The sequence below is a fragment of the Carcharhinus amblyrhynchos genome, chromosome 3 (assembly GCF_965287045.1).
Source record: "Carcharhinus amblyrhynchos chromosome 3, sCarAmb.v2.hapA, whole genome shotgun sequence".
Lineage (NCBI taxonomy): Eukaryota > Metazoa > Chordata > Chondrichthyes > Carcharhiniformes > Carcharhinidae > Carcharhinus > Carcharhinus amblyrhynchos.
In genome coordinates this window covers 61,858,472-61,881,533 of record NC_137326.1, presented here as the reverse complement: position 1 = coordinate 61,881,533, position 23,062 = coordinate 61,858,472, and the positions used below count along the sequence as shown (strand labels likewise).

The 23,062-nt window shown below is 42.2% G+C and overlaps 1 protein-coding gene across 1 annotated transcript in view; it reads left to right on the top strand.

The window, feature by feature from the left end:
* rnf123 (ring finger protein 123) overlaps positions 1-23,062 on the top strand; it is a 394,669-nt gene that overhangs the window by 92,272 nt on the left and 279,335 nt on the right. Inside the window, exons 20-21 of the mRNA XM_080184629.1 lie at positions 11,787-11,907; positions 13,577-13,678. Coding sequence (XP_080040755.1) covers positions 11,787-11,907; positions 13,577-13,678 — 223 coding nt within the window. The remainder of the gene's footprint in view (positions 1-11,786; positions 11,908-13,576; positions 13,679-23,062) is intronic.

Here is a 23,062-nt window from a genome sequence, read left to right as displayed (position 1 = left end):
CATCAATTTCCAAACCCACCAACTTATTTGATCCACTCCACTGCTTCAAATTTGTAAGTTGCTTTTCCAACACTCAGTACTGGATGAACAAAGATTTCCCCAAGTAAACGTTGGGAAAAGAGAAACCATTGTCTTCAGTTCCTTGTGGATGGCTCAGCTGTACATATGGTGGCGGGGGAAGGGGTGAGGATTAAGAAGCAGTGTAGTCACACAGGATTCAACAGTTAGTGGAGCAGACAGGTGTTTCTGTATTTGCAAACACGATTTGTGTATGGTAGATTGCCTTCCTGATGCCAGAATAAAGGATGTCACTGAGCAGCTGCAGAACATTCCGAGGGAGTGAGGGTGAATAGCCACATGTGGGCCATAGTAGTATGAGTGGCATAGGGAGAAAGAAGGATGAAGTCCTGCAAGTAGATTTTCGGGCACGAGGAAAGAAATTACTAAGCGGGACCTCATGGGTGCAGTGATGAGAGGATTATGTCAGTGCTATGTGCGATTGATTTGCACTATCCTCCTCCTGTGTGTGACTGGAGAGATGGCGCAGAAAAAGAGGGCTTTGATTCATGGGGCGCTGGGACAGGTCCTGGGGGACGTTGAACCTGCACTAGTTGAACAGATTGCACTGAACAGGGCAGGAGCCAATATCAAAGTAGGAACATTTGCGAGTGCTTTCAAGGAAAGCTTAAACTAACTTGGCAGGACGATGGGGACCTGAGCATTGATTCAGAAGGCAGAAAGCAAAATTGGAAATGAAAAGCAGAAAATCAGTAAGCGCGAGTGAGACGCAGAGGAAATAAAGGAGTTTGGCTGTTGAAAATGATATATATTTCAATGCAAGAAGTTTAGTGAATAAGGCATGTAGGCTGAGGGGTTGATAACTGGAAAATATATAATTGCTGTTACTGCAATTAGGCTCGAAGAATAGCAGGAACCGCAGCTAATCATTTCCTATTTATAGGATTTTTGAACAAAATAGAAAGGGGATTAAAAAAGTTAGCAATGTTGGTTAAAAAAATTGCACCTTTTGAGGAGAGATGATATCCTAGAAGGACCAACAAGTGACGTCATGTGGGTTGAACTGAAGAACAGAAAAGAGGCAATGACACTGCTGAGTATACACCAATGACCCTCAACAGGCAACAGGAAAAATATGTAAACAAATTGCTGAGATTTAAAAGTAGAGCAATCATTTTAGGAGATTCCAAAAAATACTGTAATATTAACTCATTTGAATCCGTTTCAAAGGTATTGAGCGCACAGAATTCTTTTAAATGAAATTTTCCTGAATGCATTTTAAACAAATAACAGCAACCTCGACAAGAGAGGGATCAGGACTGGATTTAGCTTTAAGGAGTAAAGTTGGGCATATGGGAAAGCATATTGGTGGTGATCATAGCTCATTTAGAATAGTGATGGAAAAGGACCAAGACCAGGAGTAAAGCTTATTCAGTTGGGGAAAGATCAATATTATTGTTATGAATTGATTTAACATTGGTGGACTGGAAATTGCTACAGAAGGCAAATCAATAACAGAGCAGCGAAAGGCAGGAAGAGAGGAGTCCAAGAATGTGCAGGTTAGGTTGATTGCTAATGCTAAATAGATCTTAGTGCCAGGAGATTAGCGCGGTAACTATGTGGTGTTGCGGGAATAGACCCTGGGTGAAATTGTAGTCCGTGCAGACTCGATTGGCCAAATGACCTCCTTCTGTACTGTAGGGATTTTATGAGCTAGTGAAAGCTCAGGACAAATATGGTTCCACAAAGAAACATAGCCTCTTGGATGACAAGGAGTGTGCAATAATAATTGTATATGAACTGCATTTAATTATGTACATTATATGGATTCACTTAAGTCACTGTAAATACACAGACTGAAGCTGTGGCAGTGCATGATTGGAATGTGTAATTCTAAGTAAATACAAAAACGTGTAAAGATTGGCACCGGTACTATCCTTTGTCATATCATACAAGATAAGATGAGGCGAAAAGGAAAGCTTACATCAGATGTTTAGGTCTGTATGAAGGGTTAATAGATGAGGTATGCTAATATATCACATAGATAGAACAAAGGACAACCCAGCACGGGAAACAGGCCCTTCGGCCCAACGAATGTACCACCGGCACCAGTCAGTCATATGTTAGACTCGAAAGAAATTGGAATCATGCTTAGGAGCAACATACCTACTCTGCAATGTAGTATCAATAAAAAAAAACTATTAAGCAGATGCCAGAGTATGTCTACAGTCTGTCCACAAACCAAGTCCCGCATTGAGTCCATATAAGGACAATCTTAGAACATTTATGATTCTATGGTGGAGAGAGGTAAGTGTAAAAAATATATAGTGGTGTTATTGAATGAATCACAGAGTAAAGAAATCTTTGAAAGCAGCTGGTAAAAATAGGAGAAAGAGGAGGTATGCATGAGGGAAATAACAATGACCATACATGGTGAACAATATCTGCCTCTGTCACACCAATCTGACTATCTTCAGGATACATACAAATACCAGCATCGGGAGTTTTGGAATCATCACTTTTTTCTGGTACCGAGCAGCACCTGGCCGTCGCAAAAATGAAAGGTCCAGGAGCAGATAATGTTCTGCGAAGACATGGAATGTTGGTCTTCATTTCAAATGGAATGAAGTATAAAAATAGGGAAGGCTAGCTAAAACCATACAAGGCACTAGTTAGACCACACTTGGAACACTGAACAGTTTTGGTCCCCTTTACCTAAAGAAAGGTATTTTTTAAAAGTTTATTAGCGCAAGTGAGCTTTACTGTACCACTGCAATTAAGTTACTGTGAAATTCCACTTGTCACCACAGTCAATGCACCTAATCAGCATGTTTTTCAGAATGTGGGTGGGAGCCCATGTAGACTTGGGGAAAATGTGCAAACTCCACCCAGACAGTGACCCAAGCTGGGAATCAAACCTGGGTCCCTGAAAACTGTGAAGCTAACTACTGTGCTGCCAGATATCCTGGCATTGGGGGCAGGGACTTAGTCATTTTTCTTTTGTCATCAGTAAGATCTTGAATCTTTAATGCATTTTCAATCATCAATACAGCTGTGGATGATACAGCTGTGACAGTCTTCCCTGGAAAGATCATTCCTCTTCTGAAGCTCTTCTCCTCTGTGCTTCTCTTCAGTCTTCTCTCGTACTGCAGAAAGATGTATAAAGTGTGGATGAGAAATTGGAAGAAATTAGGAAAGCAGAGAGAGGATGTGAAATTTTTTTGATAAAATCCTGCACAAAGCACAGGAGAATAATGATAGAAAACATTATCTTATTAGAGATCAAAAAGTGTTTGTGGAGCTGGAAAATTTGGGCAAGGATTCAAAAGAATATTTTGTATCCGTCGTCACGAAAGAGGGTGGAGTATTGCAGATTCTCTAGTTCAAGAGAAATGTAAAATATTGGACATCATAAGTATAGTGAGGAAGGAAGTACTAAGAAATTTAGTACCTTTGAAAGATGAGGTTAGGATTACACAGTCCATAATTATGTACTTTGGTAAGCAGAATAAAGGAGCTCAATATTATTTCAGTGCATAAGGACTGCAGGAAACTGTAGCACAGAGGGATTTGGGGGTCCTCATGCATAAATCACAAAAAGCTAGTGTGCAAATTGGTGGGTAACTGGGAAGGCAAATGGAATGTTGGCCTGTAGTTCAGATGGAATGGAGTATAAAAATAGGAAAGTTTTGCTAAAAACTGTACAAGACACTAGTTAGACCACAGCTGTAATACAGTTTTGGTCCCCTTATCTGAGGGAAAATATATTGGCATTGGAGGCAGTCCAGAGAAGGTTGATCCCGGTTATGAAGGGATTTTCTTATGAGGATAGGTTGGGTCTATACTCATTGGAATTTAGATAAATGAGAGGTGATCTTATTGAGACATATAGAATTTGCAGGGAGCTTAATGGAGTTGATACTGAGCGGTTGTTTCCCCTTGTTGGAAAGCCTAGAATTAGAGAGCATAATCTCAGAGTGAGGCGTAGCCCATTTAAAAACAGAAATGAGAAGGAACTTTTTCTGAGGGTAGTGAATCTGTGAAATCCTTTTACCGCAGAGGGCTGTGGTGGTGGGTCGTTAAGGATATTCCAAGGTTGAGATAGACAGATTTTTAATTAGTAAGGGCATCAAAGGTTATGGGGATAAGGCAGGAAGTGGAGTTGAGGATAATATCTGATCGGTCATGATCTCATTGAATGGTGGAGCAGATTTGATGGGATGGGCCAAATGGCTCCTATTTCTTATGGTGTTACAAATTAACTATTCTGTCCTGTGACAACCATATTCCTTTTCATTCTCCCCTTTTAAACAGTGTCTTGTAGCATGGTGCTATGGCTATTTTGCTCATCCACCCTGCAGTCCTTTATTCCCATCCACACAAGTAGTAAGTACCTCATATCTTTGCTCAAAGGCTGACATTCCTCCATGACTCCTATTTAAGAAGGGAGGGAGGCAGAAGATGGAGAATTATAGGCCAGTTAGCCTGACCTTGGTGGTGGGTAAAATCTTGGAATCTATTATTAAGAATGAAATTGTGAAGTACTTGGAAGTACATGGTAAAATAGAATTGAGTCAGCATGGCTTCATCAAAGGGACAAATCTGTTAGAATCCTTTGAGAAGGTAACAAAGAAGTTAGATGAAGGAGAGCCAGTGGACATGATTTATTTGAATTTCCAGAAAGCCTTTGACAAGGTGCATTACAGGAGGCTGCTAAATAAGCTAAGAGCCAGTGGTGTTAGAGGCAATGTACTGGCTTGGATAGAAGATTGGCTGACAGACAGAAGGCAGAGTGTGAGGAAAAGGGGGTCCTTCTCAGGATGACAATCAGTGACTAGTGGTGTTCCACGGAGGTTAGTGTTGGGACCACAACTTTTCACTAAACATATATATATTAATGATCTGGAAGATAGAACTGAGGGCGTGGTCACTAAATTTGTAGATGATACAAAGGTATGCAGAGAGACAGCTGGTGTTGAGGAAGTGGGGAGGCTGAGCCTCCGCTTGAGTCCCCTGGCCTGCTTCACAGCTAGAGCAATGTAGTGGGCTGGAAGAATCATCCCACAGTTTCTTAGCCCTATGCACCAGCTACTAGTGATTTTTTTTAAAGAAAGGAACTAAGCACCTTTTATTGCCCTCTGCTTTGAATTCCTGGATTCTGATTGCTCCATGATATTTTATGATTAAGTTAGAGCTGTATAAAATGTATGAAACATGAGTTAGGCCACAGCTTGTTGGCATCCTCCCCTCTGCGAAAGGTGATGGGGTTGCAGCTGTGGTGCTTTACCCCAGTAGCTTAAATGACTCGCTGCATACATGGGCAAAGTTTAGAAGGAGTGAAACTATTACTAGTCTCTTTTTCCAGAGGCATTTACGTGTGAAATCTTTGTGTGAAATTCACTATTGTAGCTTCCTAGCAACTAAAGCACATCAACAGATTATCGATATGAAGATCTGTGTGAAATGCCTGCTTTTCCTGATAACGTCTTGTTGCTGAAAACACATCAATGTTTAGTAGTTCCAAGATATAATGGTTACCATTTCTCTATTACTTGTATTTTTCTGAGCTGTCACAACATTTGACACCGTGATACCATCTAATGGTGAGAATAGGTACATCGGTCTATTCTGGCAGTAAATAAGGGCACACTTGACTTCTCATGGCTAAGGATGAAATATTTTAAACATTCTCTATTGCATCTTACATTTACAGTAAGGAGTTTCTCCCAGTGTAGATAAGCAACGTGATGTAACAGGAGCTCTGAGCTATTGGGCTATGTTGAACCCGTTATGATAAGTTAGCCTGTTTAATCAATGCTGATAGGTAACTAGGAAAAAAGGAAGTGTCTGTGTGTATGTTCTCTTTGCATCTCTTTCCAGCTGCTTGTGTGTGTGTGAATGAGAGTAAATCACCAAAGGTGTCTATGTGGGATAAAATTTTTGTGATTCTCCTTCTTTGCAATTAAACAGGGCAGCAACACTTTTTTAAAAACAGCTTATTTTCTTTGTCTATTTTCCATTTAAAAACAAATAACCACATAGATGAAGAAAGAGATTTCTTATCTTTGTAACTTAACATGCAATCTTATACTCAAATATTGACATAGAATCATTGAATGTTCCAGCACAGAAACAGGCCATTCAGCCCAATAAATTTTAGGCATGATATTTCTGCTTTGGGTGCAATTGATGAGAATGTGTTCAGAATTTGCTGGGCCCTGCTTTGGCATGGCTGAGGTGAGGTTATGGTCAGGGTCATGTGCATAGACACCAAAGCTCTATAAAAATCCTACTTTATTGATTCTGATTAATCAGATCTATGAATGTGGCTGCAGAGCATCCAATCCACCTTGTGGATCCTTCTTCGTTATTGGAGGCAAACTTGTTGAATTCGTAATGTGTCGCAGATTTACAAATTGGGATTAGTGACAGCAGGTTAAAGTCCTGTGAAGCAAGTTGGAAAGGTTTTGTGGAGGCAATTTCCTGCAAGTTCAGTCTGATAGTTAAATGGGGTTCTTGACCCCAGATGGCCTCAAACCCTACATTGAGTGATGATTTCTTAATAGTGTTTATTTATGGAAGAATATGTTCATTCATAAAACATAAAAAAGTGAATAAATAATGAGGTGGAGAAAGCCCACATATTTTGATGCTTCTCCATGTTTTTCTGACAGCATCTGCAACACAGTTCACTTGAAAAGAAAATAATGTGATGTATTTCTGATCAGAATGTTAATACTCATGATTAGCAAATGGAGTGAACAATTTGGGGAACAATCATTCTTGACATGATTCTGTTTTTAATTTACCTCCTGATACCAAATTTCAATTTGCGTTGCAAAACTTAACTGGACGTCTGATCATTTGCAACTGGACAATGTCACAGATTGATTCACTGCAGCCAGGACTGTTTCTGTGCATGTGCAGGAAGTACTCCCCCTTAGTGCTGCCGCACAAATAAAAATAAAGCTTACAGCAAAGGAGGCCATTTGGTCCTCAGCACATGTGCATGCACTCGCTCCTATGAATTGGCACGGTCAAGCAGCGTAATCAGTTGCCACAGGAACAGCAACTCCTCCATAACAAAAAAGGCATGGAATTGCCAGAAAGTGAAGCATTGTCCAACTATCTGATTTAATTCTTGAGTTTTACTTTTTAATTGGCTTCACTTGACTTTTGTGACTTGCCCTTGGTGTGCATGACCTGTGATCAGCAGTCAGTTGAACTATGCAGGTGTGTCTTGCTCTGCCAGAATTGACTAATTTAAATGGAACTTAGAGTTATTTAAAGTATCTGCAGCAGTGAAAGAAGCACAAGAGGGTGAATCTTCAATTGACTGACTAGTCAATGCTGGTACAGGTCATTAATGCCCCATTCAGTCACCATGGTTGTTTGTGGGCCTGAGAATCAGACAATTGGATGATGAACTTGGATACTTGAGTATAATTAATTTTGGTGCTGTTTTAATTCTGCCAAAATTCTGCTGATAACCTGGCGGAAAATTTGAGGAAATCCTACCCATGTATCTTAAAATTGTTTATAATGCATTTCATAATTTGGAGTAACCTAAACCACATTGCAGTCAGTTAAGTACTTTGAGGCATAGTCACTGTTGTGAAGTAGGAATGGCGGAAGCCAATTTACACATACAAACTTCCACTCAATAAATAGAAATGTGATAAAGATCAGAAAATCTTTTGATATTGACTGAGAGATAGATATTGGCCAGGATACTGGGGATATCTCTGCTCCTACTCTTTGAAATAATGGCATGGGATCATTTACATCCATCTAAGAGGATACTTGGGGCTTGAATTTAACAGCTCATCCAAAAGATGAGCCTTGATAATTGCGCTCAAGTCCTGGAGTGGGACTTGAACCCACAACTTTTGGCTCAGACACAGAAGTGCCTCTGAGCAGTGGTTAACAGTTCCTCGATGTGAATTACCCAGTCAAATATTTCTGTCCTGTTCATGTCCATTACTCTTCTTCAAACCTCAAAGTGCTTTTTAAAAAATGTAATGTATCCTGCTTCACAAATAGCTTGTGACCTGAGCATTAGTCATTTTAACCACCCCCTGTAAGAAGATGTATTTTATAATTTACACAACAACCCCCCCCCCCCCCCCCCCCCCCCCCAACACCTTTTAATTCCTGTAATCTGTCAGTCCTAGCTCAGTTGGTAGGACTTTTTCCCCTCAGTCATGAAGTTTTGCGTTCGCGTTCCACTTCAGCCCTTGAGCTTAAAAATCAGGCTGACATTTCTAGTGCAGTGTTAAGAGTGATATCTTTCAGATGCAATGTCAAACCGACTTCTCATTTGCCAGTTGGGTGGAAGTCAAGGACCCCGTGGCAACATTTTGAAGAAGAACAGGGTTGTTACCCCCAGTGGTGCGTTGGTATTAATCTCTTGATCGATCTCACAAAAACAGAGCATCCGGTCGTTATCATTTAAAAAAGCTACATTGTTGAGGCTGATCTCTTACAACTGAGTTATTAACTCGAAGCCCCACCTTCATGTTTGAGTGAATGTAAAAATTGCAGCTTCTTGTTGCCTATGATTAATGCTTACTCCAAATCCATTCAAGTATAGATGCATTTTGAAGATGTTTTAGCTTCCTGGATTGTTCCTGTATGGGGGCCTGAATCAGTTGGGCACTGTTGTTAGTGATGTGGTGGAACACTGCTCTTGAAATACTTCGCAGCAATAGCCCACCTTCTAAGAAACGTAATTTAATGAATATTCTGATATGTATTTGAAAGGGAGGAATGTAATAGGATCTGGGGGAATGGGTTACAAGAGAGAGTGCTAACCCAGGCACCAATAGGTAAATGGCCTCCTGTACACCATAATATTATGAAAATCTTCCTCTATTGATTATGAGGGGCTGTGTAGAAATATTGATGCTGAGCTGAGTTTACAGTGGTGTTCCTGCCAAAAATGCCTCAGACACTGAACTCACTGCCCTTTGTGAACTCTTTTGGTTTTATACTGTTCATTTTTGATGTGTGAAAGTGCAAACGTCTTCAGCTTTGACTGAGTTTGAGTTCAGAGTTCACCACATAGGACACAAATCCAAACCAGATTCTGAGGAGATATGAAGCGAGACCAGTTCGTTGAAAAGTGGCATTGGTTGGAGAGCGTGACAACACCAAAGAATTTCTGCCTGTAGGTACAGGGTGGATATCAGCAGTTTTTAGCTTTGGTACTAATTACAGGTAAGGTATTGGACCTTTATACTATAGTGAACTATAGACCTCCCAACAGCTTGCAGGAGACAGAGGAGTAGTTGTGTAGTCAGATACTGAAAAGGTATGAAAAAAGCAGGGCAGTTGTGGTGAGTGATTTTAACTTCTGCCATATTGACTGGGACTCCCTTACAGCTAAGTGCTCGGATGTCCAGGAGGGCTTTTTCATACAGTATGTTGACAGTCCAACCAGGGGAGGGGGCCAAACTAGACTTTGTATAGAGGAATGAGCCAGGCCAGGTGATCAATGCATTTTGGGCTTAGCGACCATAATCCCATAAGATTTCGGGTAGTCATGGATAAGGAAAAGAGTGGCCATCTGTTGAGGGTGCTTAATCAGGCAAGGGCCAATTACATCCACATGAGACAGGAACGGATTGGAATGTGGATTAGGAATGGCTATTTGAGGGCAAATTCACGTTTGGCATAAGTAGAGCCACTCAAGGACAATGAAGGAAAGTTATGTGTGGAGCCACAGGAAATAGGTGAGATCCTTGATGATTATTTGTATCAGTATTCACCAAATCGAAGGACATGACAGATAAATGTGTGAACACTCTAGGGAATGTCAATGTATCGAAGGAGAAAGTTTTGGATATCCTAAATTGCATTAAGTTAGACAAAATCCTGGGGCTGTATGTGATCTATCCCAGGATATTGCGGGAGGCAAGGGAAGAAATGGCTGTGCCTTTAACAGATATCTTCACATCCTCTTTGACCACAGGTGAGGTCTCAGAGGACTGGGGAATAGTCAATATTGTTCCCTTGTTTGAGAAAGGAAGCAGGGATAATCAAGAAGATGCAAAGTGATGAAAGATCAAATTTAGGTGAGAATTTTACTGTAAGTGGCAAAGCCCTTCGGAAATTTAATGTAGAGGGATCTGAGCATGCAGGTCCACAGTTCCGTAAAAGTTGCAACCCAGGTGGCCAAGGTGACTAAGCAGACATTATGGCATGCTTGCCTTCATCAGCCAGGGCAATGTGTACAAGAGTTGGGAATCATATTGCAGCTATATAAAGTTCTGGTTAGGCTGCGTTTGGAGGATTACATGCAGTTCTGCCAGAAGGACACGGAAGCTTTGTTGAGAGTGCACAGAAGGTTCACCAGGATGTTGTCTGATCACGGTGTTGACTGATGAGGAGAGGTTGAATAACCTAGGATTGTTTTCACTGGAAAGACAGAGACTGAAGGGAGACCAGATAGTGATCTACAAAATTGTGAGAGACATAGACAGGGTGGATTGTCAGAGGCTTTTTCCTAGAGTGGACGTGCCCTTCATTCCTTCTAAGTATAAGAATCCTTGACTCCCTGGCTGATCTAAAATCTATCTATCTCAGCTTTCAATATACACAAAGATTCTGCCTCTATAGCTCTCTGTGGAAAGGAGTTCCAAAGACTCAATTCTGTAATAGAAGAAATTCCTCCGCATCTCCATATGGGGTGGCACAGTGTTAGCTGCCGGGCCTGGGTTCGATTCCAGGCTTGGGTCACTATCTGTCCAGAGTCTGCACGTTCACCTTGTGCCTGCATGGGTTTCCTCCGAGTGCTCTGGTTTGCTCCCGCAGTGCAAAAGATGTGCTGGCTAGGTGTTTTGGTCAAGCTAATTCCTCCTTTGGTGTACCTAAACAGACGGCAGAGTGTGGCAACAAGAAGATTTTCCCCATAACTTCATTACGGTGTTGATATAAGTCTACTCCTGATACTAATAAGCTAAACTAAATGTAAACCGACGCCCCTTTATTCTGAGACTATACGCTCTGGTCCTAGACTCCCCCATGAGGGGCAATATCGTCTCATCATTTACCTTGTCAAACCCCTTTAAGAATCCTATATGTTTCAATGGGATCACCTCTCATTTTCTAAATTCCAATGAGTAGAGTCCCAATTTGTTCAATCTTTCCATACCAGGGATCATCCTTGTGAAGTTTCTCTGAACTGCCTCCAACAGAATAATATCTTTCCTTCAAGAAGGGAACCAATACTGCTCACCATTCTCCAGAATTGGTCTCACCAGTACCTTGTAGAAAGACTTCCCTTCTTTTATACTTCAATCCCTTTGAAATATTCCACGAGCTACTGGGTAGGAAAGGAATCAGGAGGTCGTCAGTAATGCAGTTCATTAACTATGAGATACCAGTGAGTAATTATTAGCCAGGGTGGAACCGAAGTTCCTCACACCTCTGGTCTCTATTCTGCGAACTACTTTTCCCATCTTCAGTGTGCCCTTGCCCTCAGTAGCCCACGAACCCTCTCTTGATTTTTACTCCCCCCACCATCAGTGACTTTCATCTATTTACAGGTGGTCTTCTAGTTCTCTAAACTTTGTTACAACAACTGCTAGTGTGATTCAGTGAGCAAACATACTCATTTGCAGTGATTCAATATTTATTAGGTAAATGCAGTAACATTTGCAGACATTCAGGAATAACACTCTTTGGATTCTCCAGTGAACTGTCATTCTAAATGTAAATGTTCCCATTGTGTGAACAGCCAAAACATTTGTTATTCGCCTTCACAGAATCCTGCAATCATCTGCCCTCCTGAATACATGGTCTGCTTTCTGCACCGACTGATTGCTGCTTTGCGAAGTTACTGGGATGAGTACAGACGGAGGAATCCATCAGCGATACTCAGTGAAGGTATGGACTAGCGCTTTAATGCTGTATACGAACAGTCAAAATTTGTCTCATAGTTATGAGAGATGAGGACCTGCAATCCATTCCAAAGAATTAAACTTTATGTTGAACTATTATGAAACCCATATCTAATTATCATTTCATGATCTCTCACCAGCTCCATATTTAGCCCTTTTATGTCTATCTTATTCTGGACCCCTTCCTGTGCCACCATTATTTCCTTCATTTGGACATACACATCTTCCCTACATCTCTGACAAAAGAACTTCAGCTTTGATACAATAGGCATCAGCTTTTAATATGTGAGTCTTGTCGGGCAGGCTATAACCTGGTTATAAAACTTGCTGGGATTCACTGCAGCACACCCAATAAAAATAGGACTTCCTATTGCTGACCTTGCTGGATTCTGTAAGAAGTCTCACAACACCAGGTTAAAGTCCAGCAGGTTTATTTGGTAGCAGAAGCTGCTAGCTTTCGGAGCGCTGCTCCTTCGGGTAAGTGGGAGTTCTGTTCACAAACAGGGCATATAAAGACACAAACACAATTCACAAAATAATGGTTGGAATGCGAGTCTATACAGGTAATCAAGTCTTAAAGGTACAGACAATGTGAGTGGAGAGAGCATTAAGCACAGGTTAAAGAGATTTATATTGTCTCCAGACAGGACAGTCAATGAGATTTTGCAAGCCCAGGCAAGCCGTAGGGGTTAAGATAGTGTGACATGAACCCAAGATCCCGGTTGAGTCTGTCCTCGTGTGTGGGACTTGACTATCAGTCTTTGCTCAGTGACTCTGCGCTGTCGTGTGTCATGAAGGCTGCCTTGGAGAGCGCTTACCTGAAGATCAGAGGCCGAATGCTCGTGACCGCTGAAGTGTTCCCCAACAGGAAGAGAAGACTCTTGCCTGGTGATTGTCAAGTGATGTTCATTCATCCATTGTTGTAGAGTCTGCGTAGTCTCCCCAGTGTACCATGCCTTGGGACGTCCTTTCCTGCAGCTTATCAGGTAGACAACATTGGCCAAGTTGCAAGAGAATGTACCGCGTACTTGGTAGATGGTGTTCTCACGTGAGATGATGGCATTCAAGTCAATGATCCGGCACATCTTGCAGAGGTTTCTGTGGTGGGGTTGTATGGTGTCGTAGTCACTGTTCTCCTGAAGGCTGGGTAGTTTACTGCGGACAATGGTCTGTTTGAGGTTGTGTGGTTGTTTGAAGGCAAAAAGTGGGGATGGCTCCGGGGATGAGTGTAGCTCCAAAAGCTAGTGGCTTTTGCTATCAAGTAAACCTGTTGGACTTTAATCTGGTGTTGTGAGACTTCTTACTGTGTTTACCCCAGTCCAACGCTGGCACCTCCACATCTTGCTAGATTTTGGCAGGTTCAGTTTTAGGCTCCAATTGGGTGTTGCAAAATTGTTGCATCAGAAACTGGAACAGTAGCATGGTCTCACTTGTAGGATGCAGCAGCCTAGTGACCGTGGGTGCACCAGGAGTGGCGGACGGTGACTCTGTTACCTGTTGATGCAAAGAGTGGCAGGCTGTTGACTGTGGAAGGAGTGGAGGCCCATTACCTTAGAACTGTAGAATCCTCCTAATGCAGAAAGAGGCCATTCGGCCTATTGAGTCTGCCCTGACCCTTGATTGTGTACTGAGTTACCTTGATTTTCTGTTTCCAGATGCTTATGTCCCCCCTCAGCTCTTCTTCAATGGGAAGGTGGATTACTTTGACCTGCAGCGGCTTGGTGGCCTTCTCTCTCATCTGAAGAAAACTCTGAAAGGTGAGGCTCTAGACGTCAGTGAATAACTTTCATCCATTTGGGTGTTGACTTCTCTCAAATGTAGTCCTGATAGGATCCAATCTTGTTAAGGTTTAGCCATTCGCAAAGGACCATGACAGTTCAGCAGTACTGCAAGCATGCTATATATCTGCTTGAGTAATAAGGATGCACATAATGTTTTGAGACTATCCTTCATTCAGTATGAATTGCTAGAGTTTCTGTGTTTAAGTAACGATTGGTGGTCCTTGGCACACAAATTATGGTAAGAAGTCTCACAACACTAGGTTAAAGTCCAACAGGTTTGTTTGGTAGCACAAGCCACAAGCTTTCAGAGTGCTGCTCCTTCATCAGGTGAGTGAGAGTTCTGTTCGCAAACAGGGCATATAAAGACACAAACTCAGTTTGTGGCTTGTGCCACCAAATAAACCTGGTGTTGTGAGACTTCTTACTGTGCTTGCCCCAGTCCAATGCCAGCATCTCCACATCAACACAAATTATGTGCATGGGAAAAAAACAGAGTAGGAAAAAGAAGAGAAATCACAGTACGCTTACTGACGCAAACTATTGAAGGATAGCTCCAAATGTTTGCTGGTTTAAAAAGTTTGTAGGCCATCTGACATGAATACACCAATGAGAGGTCATATAAGTGATTTTGGAGGAACAGTATATTCTCATGAGAAATAATTGATGCAGAAAGGAAGATTGACCCGAAAGGAAACAGGTGTTTGGTAGAAGAGAACTCGAATATTGCTGAAGAAAGAGACATGCTGTTGAAGCTTTTCATCTTGCATTCATAAGGACAGTACAGAAAACAACAATTTATACTGCATGAGAAAAGAGTGTTGGCTGGCCTCTGGCAGAGGCATTTCCGTGGAAAGAATGCACCAAGGAATAGTTAACTGTCAAGTGTTTATTCACATTCACGGCATTGATGCAGACAGATTGACTTGTCAAGGCATTGCGATGGGGAGTGAATCAGGGAATGGCTTTCTCTCGAACTTTTATTTAGTTGGAAAAGATACAGACCTACTCCTTTCATCTGCAGAGAACCGAGTCTTGTGTGTGAATATATGTGGCTTTCAGCATGCTTAAGTGAGCCACTCTAAGCTTGATAATGTTCAATTGGTTTTCAGTGTGGTTCTCACAATCAGCAAGCATTGTCCAAACACAATCACAACTAAGGTTGAACGCTGTTTTGAGTTTTGCAAGCACAAGCAGTCACCTGAACTCCTTTTCCTCAATGTGTTTGTTGAGAAACCTGCTAATGGGTGCAGAGGGACCTCGGGGTCCTTGTGCATGAGTCGCAAAAACCCAGCTTGCAGGTGCAGCAGGTGGTCAGGAAGGCGAATGGGATGCTGGCCTTCATAGCGAGGGGGATTGAATATAAAAGTAGGGAGGTCTTGCTGCAGCTGTATAGGGCATTGGTGAGGCCGCAGCTGGAGTACTGTGTGCAGTTTTGGGCGCCGCACCTGCACAAGGATATTTTGGCCCTGGAGGGAGTGCAGAGGAGGTTTACTAGGCTGATACCGGAGTTGAGGGGATTGAGCTATGAGGAGAGGCTGAATAAACTAGGCTTGTACTCGTTAGAGTTTAGAAGAATGAGGGGAGATCTCATTGAGACGTATAAGATGATGAATGGGATGGATAGGATAGAGGTGGAGAGACTCTTCCCGCTCAAAAAAGACAGTAGGACTAGGGGGCACAGCCTCAAGATAAAGGGGAGGCGGTTTAGAACGGAGTTGAGGAGGAACTTCTTCACTCAAAGGGTGGTGAATCTCTGGAATTCTCTGCCCGTTGAAGTGGTGGAGGCTGCCTCGCTAAATATTTTTAAGAAGCGGGTTGATGGGTTCTTGATAAGAGAGGGGATTAAGGGTTATGGGGAGAGGGCGGGAAAGTGGAACTGAGCCACAACAGATCAGCCATGATCTTATTGAATGGCAGGGCAGGCTCGAAGGGCTAGATGGCCTACTCCTGCTCCTATTTCTTATGTTCTTATGTACTACCTCTCCCGCAAACCTATCTTCACTAGTCAATATATGCATTGGAGTTCCAACAGCTCCATGCATTATAAAGTAGCCTTTGTCAGAAATCTCATAAGGGATGAGCCATTTGCTCACTGCAAGCTTGATGTTGAAATAGAAAGCATCAAAGCTAATCCGCAGGATGGTGGGTAGCATGATCAGATCATTCCTCACTGTGTATCACTCAATGGGTCCTAAGGCTGTCACTTTTGTTTCTGAAGAAAGCCCAGTCTACCTCACATTACCCTGGAAAGGTAAGGTGTTGCAAAAATTTGACCAATTGGGCAACAAAAAGGGAAGAGCTTGGTTTATGATTTCATCAGTATGATCCTGAATTTCATCAAATGAATAAATAGTCAATTGAAAGCAGCACTGCATTGAGATGGCCATTGGAAAAATTAATATTACCCATACTTTTATTGAAGTTTATTTATTAGTCACAAGTAGGTTTACATTAACACTGCAATGAAGTGCCGCAGTGTAAAAATCCCTTAGTCGCCACACTCCGATGCCTGTTCGGGTACACAGGGAGAATTTAGCTTAGTCAGTGCGCTTAACGAGCGCATCTTTCAGATTGTCGGAGAAACTGGAGCACCCGGAGGAAACCCACGCAGACTTGGGGAGAACATGCAAACTCCACACAGACACTGACCCAAGTTGGGAATCGAACCTGGTTCCCTGGCATTGAGACAGCAGTGCTAGCCACTGTGCTGCTGAGCAGTACTTGACTGCCTCAGCGTTCAAAACTGAACAAAATTGCTACTCTTTCTTGAACCTGTGTAGAAAGCCTTGCCATCAATAATAAATATCCTACTTCATAGCCAAGAAACCTTCCCTCCCCAGTCATTGATTGGAAAATTAATCACCCTCATACACCACAGCCTTCTTTAAAAACCAAGCTAATAAACTGAGATCCTGGGATAGACAGAGGAGACAAAAAAAATGCTCCTGTACCTCAGATGCACTTTACATAAAACCTTTTTCCCTGCATTCTACACGAACCCATGTTGGAAGTAGTTGTGCACCTTCCAGTCCCACGGAAAAGCAACAAGCCGCAACCCCAGCTGAACTGGAAACTTTCCCACAAATTATCATGCACGCAAATGCTTTCTGTTCTGGTGATGCCAATGTTGCCTTGGCCTGGCAGCCCAACATGGTCTGGGATTGGCAGGGCCCAGTTTCCCTCCATCTGAGCAGCGCCCGCACCCCCCTGCCCCACCCCATGATTTATCCATGAGGTTGAGAGTTTTGTCAATAGCATGTTTATAAATGTACTTGCCCCACAGCTTCAAAGTATGCAGGGAGAGAGGGAATGGGATACTATGTAGTCGAAAAGACAAGTAGTGAGAGGGTTCCTTGAGTGCATCCCATTTTCCAACCAGTATTCAGTTCTGAATGTTTGAGAGTGATGGTTCGTCAGTGGAGTGCAACCAGAGCCAAATCCATGGCACCACAGGTGGCTCAACTACCATTCTTTCAAATGGTACAATGGGATTTTTTACTATGAAAGACAGTGACGTTGTCACTGCAACACTGTCTGAGTACTGCACTAACATGTCAGCCATGATTATGTAGTGAAGAATCTTGAATGAACCTTGAATCCACAACTTTCTGATCACAGTTGATATAGAAAGAATCTATGCAAAAAAATCTTAAACGCGATTGGTAATTGTCGTTTTGGGTGTTTTCCAATTTCAATTAGTCTCTTGAAATAAAATAAATAAATATAGGAGCAGTGGAGAGAAGCTGTGAACTCCATTAGGAGGAAATACATTTTATGCGAAGTGGATAATGGGAAAGCTGCTTCACCTGCAGGTTTAGCTTTGAGCTGCCTTTACAATTAGCAGCTTGTCCTTTCATATGAAACAGTTGGTGACACCCAAGGTGACCTGGGGAGCCTGTTGTTCTCTTTTTGAAGTTGATTTTCCAGCTGAGTTTGTGTCATTATGGAATGAAAGTTTCTTCTGCTGTCAGCTCTTCCAAGGTCTGATGGTGTTGGATTCTTTTTGTCAGATGCTTAGCAGTACTAATGCTTTTTAATGCAGTTTGTTTCTTATCATCAAATCTGAAACAGTTGGGAAGGGATGTTTGGACTGCGCAGGATCTTCGTGCCTTGTCTGGATTTTGTTTTTCAAGAGTTTTGAGAGGTCCTATAGTCAGATTTGTTTAAAGCTCTGGTGTTAGTCTGCCAGCGGTGTTGCACGCTGCTCACATTGCAGGTTCAAATCTTGAATAAAGACATTGTGTTCAAAGCAGGCTACCTGGAGCTTTGAACAGTGACCTTCAGCTGTGGATGTTCCATTAGATTTCTTTCAGTGCCTGTTAAATTGCCAACATCAGCCATTTGGGAAGTTGCTGCAATGATTGTTAGAGAAAGTCTATTAAATCCCTATCTAATACAATTTACTCTGCAGTACGCTCTGCTTCTTGAACGCACTGAATTACATCATACTGGAATGGATTAATGCATTGTCAACTGAAGAATTCTCTTATTTAATAATACAATAGCACTCTTATCTGAGCAGGTGGATGGGGTTTGTTCAATTGATTCAATCTAAGATGAGTTCTCTATTTTCCATTTTGACTAATGAAAGGAGAAATACTCCAGAGCTGCCTATGCCTGCAGAGTGGTGCCCCTCAAACTATGCATTACCAATTTTCTCTCTTTCTCTCCCTCTAGTAAAGAATGATGTCTATAATAATCTGTGGGACTAGGTCTCATTTCTTCTTTAAAATGTTGCTACTTCACCAAGTTAATCATGCAATTTAGAGTCAGTCTCTGGACTGCTGGAATAATCACGTGCCAGACTGTGAACGAGAATCATACAGGGAGGAAGAGGCCCTTTTGGCTCATCGAGTCTGCACTGACCTGTGAGAAACATCTCGCGTCCCATCTAATCCCATTTACAGCGCTTGGCCCATAGCTTTGAACTATACCTTCATTTTGTTGCAGAATTTTCTTGGTCCACTCTTCCAACTCAAATAGATAAATGTTGAGTTGAGAGATTTCTTTCAGAGAATGACATTTTGGGAGCACGTGAGTGATTTGAACATGCCATGTAGTTGATGTAGGATGTGTGGGAGAAAGCTCAAAGCTCTGCACCACTGGGGTTTCCTTGTGTCATCTTTCTGTTTGTTGTAAACTAAATAAATATAAGAAATTGATTGCTATGTTTAGTCAGCAATGCTGTTATTGTATCATGTGAATACCAGGATAGTCAAAAGTCAAACTAGATGCATATTAGTCATTGTTCATCTAAGAATTTCTATGTTTATTTGCTGGAACTCTCCTATAATTATCAGCTGTTTGTCATGTTCTTGCTGTATTACTGCTATCAAAAAGAGTGCTTATCTTGGTCTCTGGAAACATTGGTATTTCTTCATTTTATTGCAAGACTTTAACAACTCTTTACCTGCCTGCTGATTAACTTGTACTTTAATTAAAGTTTAACACTAATTATCTGAATAGTAGTTCAGGTTCAGTGGAAGGACTAATCAGCCTCATACTGAGGGAGAGTAACGAGGACTGCACTTCAGTCCGTCTTAGTATTTAGAGCAGGCAAGTTTAAAAATTCATATCTGAGCTCATATTAAATCAATCTCACCAGCAGCTGTGTCTGTTGACAAATTACATTGTGTAAAGTTCTTTATACTCAGAGGCTTGTAGAGTGAGTTGCTATTTGTATCTCACAATGCAGATCTAACTTTGGCAGAGCTGCCTGCCAGGGAGTGACCCTTTGGCGGGCCCTCTGAATGGCCCAGGTCCCACAATGGTTGGAACTGAGGTCTGTGAGACTGGGAGCTCCTCTCATTGTTCACTGTGAGATATTGGTCAGGACTAAACCACCTGATCAGTTTGAGACAAAATGTTTGCTTAAAGGAGGAAACAAATCTTAGAAAGTTAAGAAGAAAAGAAAGAAAATTACAACACAGGAAAAGGTCCTTTGGCCCTCCAAGCCTGCATCGATCATGGCACCATCCAGCACTAAGCAATCAAGCTTAATGGACAATTCATCCACTGCCTTAAACATTATCTGGTCATTTACACATTACACAAGTTAAGAAAATCTTGTGTGGGGGTGCTAATTAATTTTAACTAAATTACTTGTGCATTTTATTGAGGAGGTATGAGAAATTTGATCACATCTAAGTACGCTCACAAAACCAGAAGGAAGCTTTCTGCTTAAAATTTACTGCTTTTCTGAGTCTTGGGATGATGAGGAGAATCACGTCAGCATGGTGTCATTTAACTGGACCATCGTGACAACAGACCCACCTGATTTGGGAGGGGTTTCACTTAGACCACCATGAAGACAGGCACAAAGGATCAAGGGAAGGAGGGTTTACTTAGTTAGACCACCTTGATTATTTTAAACATCGAGTGAGCTCTGCATGAGGCACACTTACCCACACTCTGACAACCGTCATTTGCCACCCTCCTCCATTCCGTAATGACATAACACAACTCCCCCAACCAACTAAATCCCATCCATTTACCTGGATACTGACCACCTCCCTGGCTTGTCAATTTCATTGGGCCCTTTAAACCGATATGCTTTTCAGCAACAAGTGCAAAAAAAGGGGCGTGTCCTCCTGGAGTTAACTGGAGTTGTACTGTGCTGGGGCATGTGGGGATTCGTTCCCTGCAGAGCTCCAACCAGCGGCAATTTGAACAAAGGTTTCCTAGAGCAGGCAAGTGTGCTTCAAACTCGTGATTCCAACAGGCCATCACTTTTTTGCCACTAGTAGGAACTTAGGAGCCCCTATTTCTCTCTCCACTGTTGCTGCAAGACTTGCTGAGTATTGCCAGCATTTTAATTTCTGATTTCCAGGAACTTCAGTATTTTGCTATTGTATTGTAAGTGTAATTTCATTCTTTTCTTACTGACTGCCTTTCCCTTCCTTCCTGAAGGAAAATATTCATTTGAGAGTATATTTTCATGGCAGCCCGGCAGGCCACTAGTATCTCATGTAAGTGATATCTTTATTGTGCAAGTTGAAGCAGCCAGTGCTTGCAGACAATTCAGTTATGAACTATCACTGCCAAGTCTAATCCCTTGCTCATCTGATATCCATAAATGTCCACTTTTTAGCAGTTGTCTGTGAATAGGTATCATTCCTAAGAATCTTACCCCATAGGATATTGAGGCCCTCTGTTGCCCATGTTGTTGCAATCAACTAATTAACACAGGCTATGTCAGGTATCAAGATTGTGATCTATTAGTATAGCCTTGGAGTCAAGATTCTGGCATCTCTGCAAACAAATCATTTTGTGTAAAGGATCATCATAATTTCACTTGTTGAATCATTTACATAAGTTGGCTCCAAAATTTCATATCAAGAAACAATTAATGTTTTAATTATCTCAATTTCCATTCAGGCAATTGATTTAATTACTGTCCTTTATTTAAACTTTCTCCACTCACCCGCTGATTGTTATCTCAATGTACCTATTTACTGATAGCCCTGTGTATAATAGAAACAGAGGTTGCTAGAAGTTCAAATTTGCATTTACAAAACTGGTAGATGATGTATATTGGAGCAATTTACCATTGGGAGTTAGAAGCAGGAAGAAAACTGCTATTGATCTAAAATCTTATGCATCTTCCACAAAATTTGGTTGAATTTATGTTGGTGGAAAATGTGATGAGAGTTTTGGATTTTTCAGTTTGTCTAGCTGAGCGACTCGAGCGTCCTCCAATTACATTGCATTTATTTTCCAACTCATTAAAGACAATCGTGTGTTTGTAAATGATTAATATTTTTGGTCACCAGGTGGGGCAATCTTAAATCAGCAGTTGATGTTTGGCTACAATGGATCTGTGTGTAATCTCTGAAAAGCAACAAGTTGATCACACAAAGGGAATGTGCAGGGAAACCTGCTGCCAGGTATCAGTTATAAAAGTTAACTGCTGTGGATGCTGGAAATCTGGAAAAAAACAGAAAAGGGTGAATAAACTCAGCAGGTCAGGCAGCATCTGTGGAGGGAGAAACAGTTGATGTTTTGAGTCTTGCATGACTTTTCTTCCGAGAACACTCAACATAGGGGAAGATTTGGGGGATAAGACGTTAGAAAGACTGGAGAATACCAAATGTCCTGTACTCGCTCCTGATGTGGAAGTGTGAATTTCCATATTCCAAATTAGCCTTATGCCGAATTCTGGCATTAGGCTGATTATATAAGAAAAATTGGCCTTGGAGACTTATGATCGACACCGCAAACTGCCGGATCCAAGTGGAGAGGATCTCCAAGAAGATTGCGCATATCGACACAGACATCAAGTTTTTACAGAGATGCAAGAAAGCAGACAAGATACCAAAAGGACTACAGATCACGAACCCACTCAGGGCAACCTATAACACAGACTACGCTGAGAGACTTTGCCGTCGCACCTCTCTCACGCTTCTCAACCGCCTCATACACCAGCTTTACAGCAAATGCCACACCCTGGAAACTAACATATTCTCAACTTGTGCTCAGGATGCAGACCAACTGCGAAACTCTGCCAAGCAGATGAGACAAAGAAACTACACCACCTACATGCACACCAAGAACAGGAAACTTGAAAAACTTGGCATCGCCGCCAGCAACAACCAAGCCTCCCCCGGCACCACAGTAGAAAACAGCACTACCGTAGGGAGGTCTATTGTCAACTTGTCGGACTACACACTTCAACCAGATGAAATCGAAGTTCTCAGCCGAGGGCTCAATTTCTGCCCCAACATCAAAATGGACCCCATCAGTCTTGCAGCGGACATAGAGGAATTCATCAGGTGAATGAGGCTGCGGGAGTTTTTCCACAAACCCCAAGAGGCCTACAGTGAACACAATGAGACAGCCAATGAACCAGAACAGCCGACAGAGAGATCCGCAGTGCAACAACCTAAGAGGAAGGAATCCAATTGGACTCATCCAGAAGGCCGTTGCCCTCAACTGGACTTGTATGCCCAAACCATCAGGAGGTGCGTTAACACCAGATTCATCAGCCGCACTCACAAGACAGCCCCGAACATCACCCAAGCACAACGCAACGCCATCCATGCTCTCAAGACAAACCGCAACATTGTCATCAAACCAGCAGACAAAGGAGGGGCCATCGTCATACTGAACAGAACGGATTACTGTAAAGAAGTGTACCGACAACTAAACAGTGAGGAACACTACAGACAGTTACCCACAGATCCGACCAAAGAACACACTCGTCAACTCAACAATCTGATCAAGACCTTTGATCCGGACCTTCAGAGCACTCTCCGTGCTCTCATTCCACGTGCTCCCCGCATTGGAGATCTCTACTGCCTCCCAAAGATACACAAGGCAAACACACCTGGCCGTCCCATCGTATCGGGCAATGGGACTTTG